The sequence below is a fragment of the Gekko japonicus genome, unplaced genomic scaffold (genome assembly GCF_001447785.1).
Source record: "Gekko japonicus isolate JY-2015 unplaced genomic scaffold, Gekko_japonicus_V1.1 scaffold131, whole genome shotgun sequence".
Classification (NCBI taxonomy): domain Eukaryota; kingdom Metazoa; phylum Chordata; class Lepidosauria; order Squamata; family Gekkonidae; genus Gekko; species Gekko japonicus.
Window position 1 is genome coordinate 2,380,018 of NW_015167061.1, and position 2,320 is coordinate 2,382,337.

A 2,320-nucleotide genomic window follows, 5' to 3' on the forward strand; every position below is an offset into this window, starting at 1 on the left:
GGAATTGTGGCCAGGGAAGGTGGCTGTGAACTCAGAACTTGAGAACTATTGGAGAGCGCTCTTCAGATTAAAAGTGCCGGATGAATTATTGAGAGGCTGTGCATTATTGAGCAGAGGCGCTCTAAGCAACAGATGGGGGCTGGACCTGGATCTGAGCAGAGCGGCTCCCCCCCCCCCAAGTGGGGCAGGCCAGCCAGGGCCTGACGCAGGACCCTCTCTGGCCTTTCTCCCTGCGGAGGCACCTGAAGCACAGCCAGTCCCGGCCCTTCTCGGTCATCTGTCCGGCTGGCCTTGCAGCTGGGCTGCGCTGCGCTGGGAGCTGCCTCTGGCCCCAGACGCTGGCCGGCGGCCCATGTGAAACCTGGGGGTGGGGGGAAGAGGAATCTGGTGCCTGCGGCATCCTCCCACCTCCTCCTGGGAGGAGGGGGCCTTCGAGGGCACGGGTTGGCTGCCAGTTGCGCTGGGCTTCTGGGGAGGGGGCTGCAGTCAGCCTTCACTCCTGCTGTGCTGGAACCCCGGTTCTGCCCCCTCCCTTGGAGCTGAAACGGCCTGCCGCACGGTGTCCATTTGCAATCCTATCCCCCCCCCACCCCGTGCATGCGGTTTGTGTTGCATGTGTGGGACTTGGGAAGTTCTCGTGTTGGTCTGAGCAGAGCAAGTGCCAGGCAGTGGAGGGTCTGCGCCGGCACTCCTGTTGAGCTCCTTCGGACCACCGGCTTGTGGGCGGTTGGGTGACCCCCTCCCCACCTTTCCGGCTCCTGCGTCTGTGAGGAGCTGAATCCATATCTCTGGGCGGTGCTTTTTCGGGATGAGTGGACTGTGCGTTTGGGGTGTGGGGTCGGGAGAACCTGTGCTCTGGCCCTGACCCTCTTGCCCGTCCTCCAGTCTATTTCCGGGCCCTGGTGAATTTCACAAAGTCCATTGACTATTCCCCGCGCCTGGATGACGTCAACTCGGAGGAGTTTCAAGATGTCTCCAAAGCGGTAGTGGATACGGTGAGTGGCACCGACAGAGCCCAAAGTTCTGGCCCCGTTTCTCTCCTCCCCCCCCCCTCTTTAACTGTGGCCCATTTCTTGTTGTGGGAGTGGAGGCCTTGGGAAACTGCCTGTGTCAACACACAGCATAGCAGTGCCCTCCCTCTCCCCCCCCCCCCGAGGGGCAGAGCCACAAAGGGGATCCAGCTGAGTCCTCCGGATGTTGGGACCTGAGAGAGGGGGAGGCTGAGGGGTTTCCTGCTGGGCGGTGGGGGGGGGCGTGTCTGCCCAGGGCCACACTCTGATGCTTCCTCTCTCCTTCCCCAGCTGGAGTCTGAATACTACAAGATCCCCGGGGAGCAAATGGTCAGCGTGGTCTTCGTCAAGTGAGTTGCGGGGGGCCACTCCCGAGCAGGCACTGAGTTCTCTGTGGGGGCAGCACCCGCTGTCTCCATCCCCTGGCAGAGAGAAAGTCGGAGGTGTGGAGTGTGTCAGACCCTGAGGGAGAGAGGGGTGTGCAGATGTGCCCCCCCCCCGTGCCTGGGCAGTAGGCTGGCCTATGACCATTTTAAATGAGTGAATAAAATGAGGTGCCTCACCCAGAGCTCCTCCCACCCTTGCCCCCGCCTTCTCTGTGCCCGTAGAGGAGTCCTAGGGCAGCTCTGACAGTCAGAAGCGTGCGGCTTGTAAAGAAAGCCGTTGTCGTCCCACAATCGTTTCCCGAGGGTGCCGGGGCTGCGGCCACACCGGAGTCTGAGCTCCTGGCACTGTGGCTGCGTCTCTCCTTTTGCAGATTAGGACCATTTCCCCCCCCATTCCCCCCCCACACACAGGGAGATCAACGGTGACATCTTCGTGGAGCTGGACGTGGGCTCCGAGGGGAACGTGGACGAGGAGCAGATCCGCCAGGTGCTCTACTCGGTCATCGAGAGCGGCTCCATCGCCTCTTACGTCACTTCGACGTGGGGCTTCCAGTTCCGCCGCCTGGGAGCAGGTGATCTAGCCGACTGGCGTTTGTGTGTGTGTGTGTGTGCGTGTGTTTTGGGGGGGGAGTCGTTCTGGGATTGTGAGTCGCCCCCGCGGTTAATTCTCTTTTTGCTTGCAGCCCAAACCCCACCTCCCCCCCTTGCCGTGGAGCCCCCAGGTGAGTGTTCAGGTGGAGACGTGGAGCGGGACCCGGAGGCTTCCTCCCACCTGGGCGGGGAGCAAAGGCAGGGCCTGGGGGGGGCAGTGGGGAGAAGCAGCAGCAGCTCGTCCTTCCCTGACCAGTCGAGGGGGGAGGGGCCTGTGCGTGGCACACCTGTGCCCCCCCCCCCGGCCCCCCTCCTTGCCCCCGGCTCACTGGA

General features: G+C 62.8%; 1 protein-coding gene across 1 annotated transcript in view; it reads left to right on the plus strand.

Annotated features, from left to right (window-relative positions):
* The window catches only part of HSPG2 (heparan sulfate proteoglycan 2), a 99,810-nt gene that overhangs the window by 24,397 nt on the left and 73,093 nt on the right, over positions 1-2,320 (plus strand). The window contains exons 6-8 of the mRNA XM_015412569.1: positions 886-995; positions 1,302-1,360; positions 1,808-1,968. Coding sequence (XP_015268055.1) covers positions 886-995; positions 1,302-1,360; positions 1,808-1,968 — 330 coding nt within the window. The remainder of the gene's footprint in view (positions 1-885; positions 996-1,301; positions 1,361-1,807; positions 1,969-2,320) is intronic.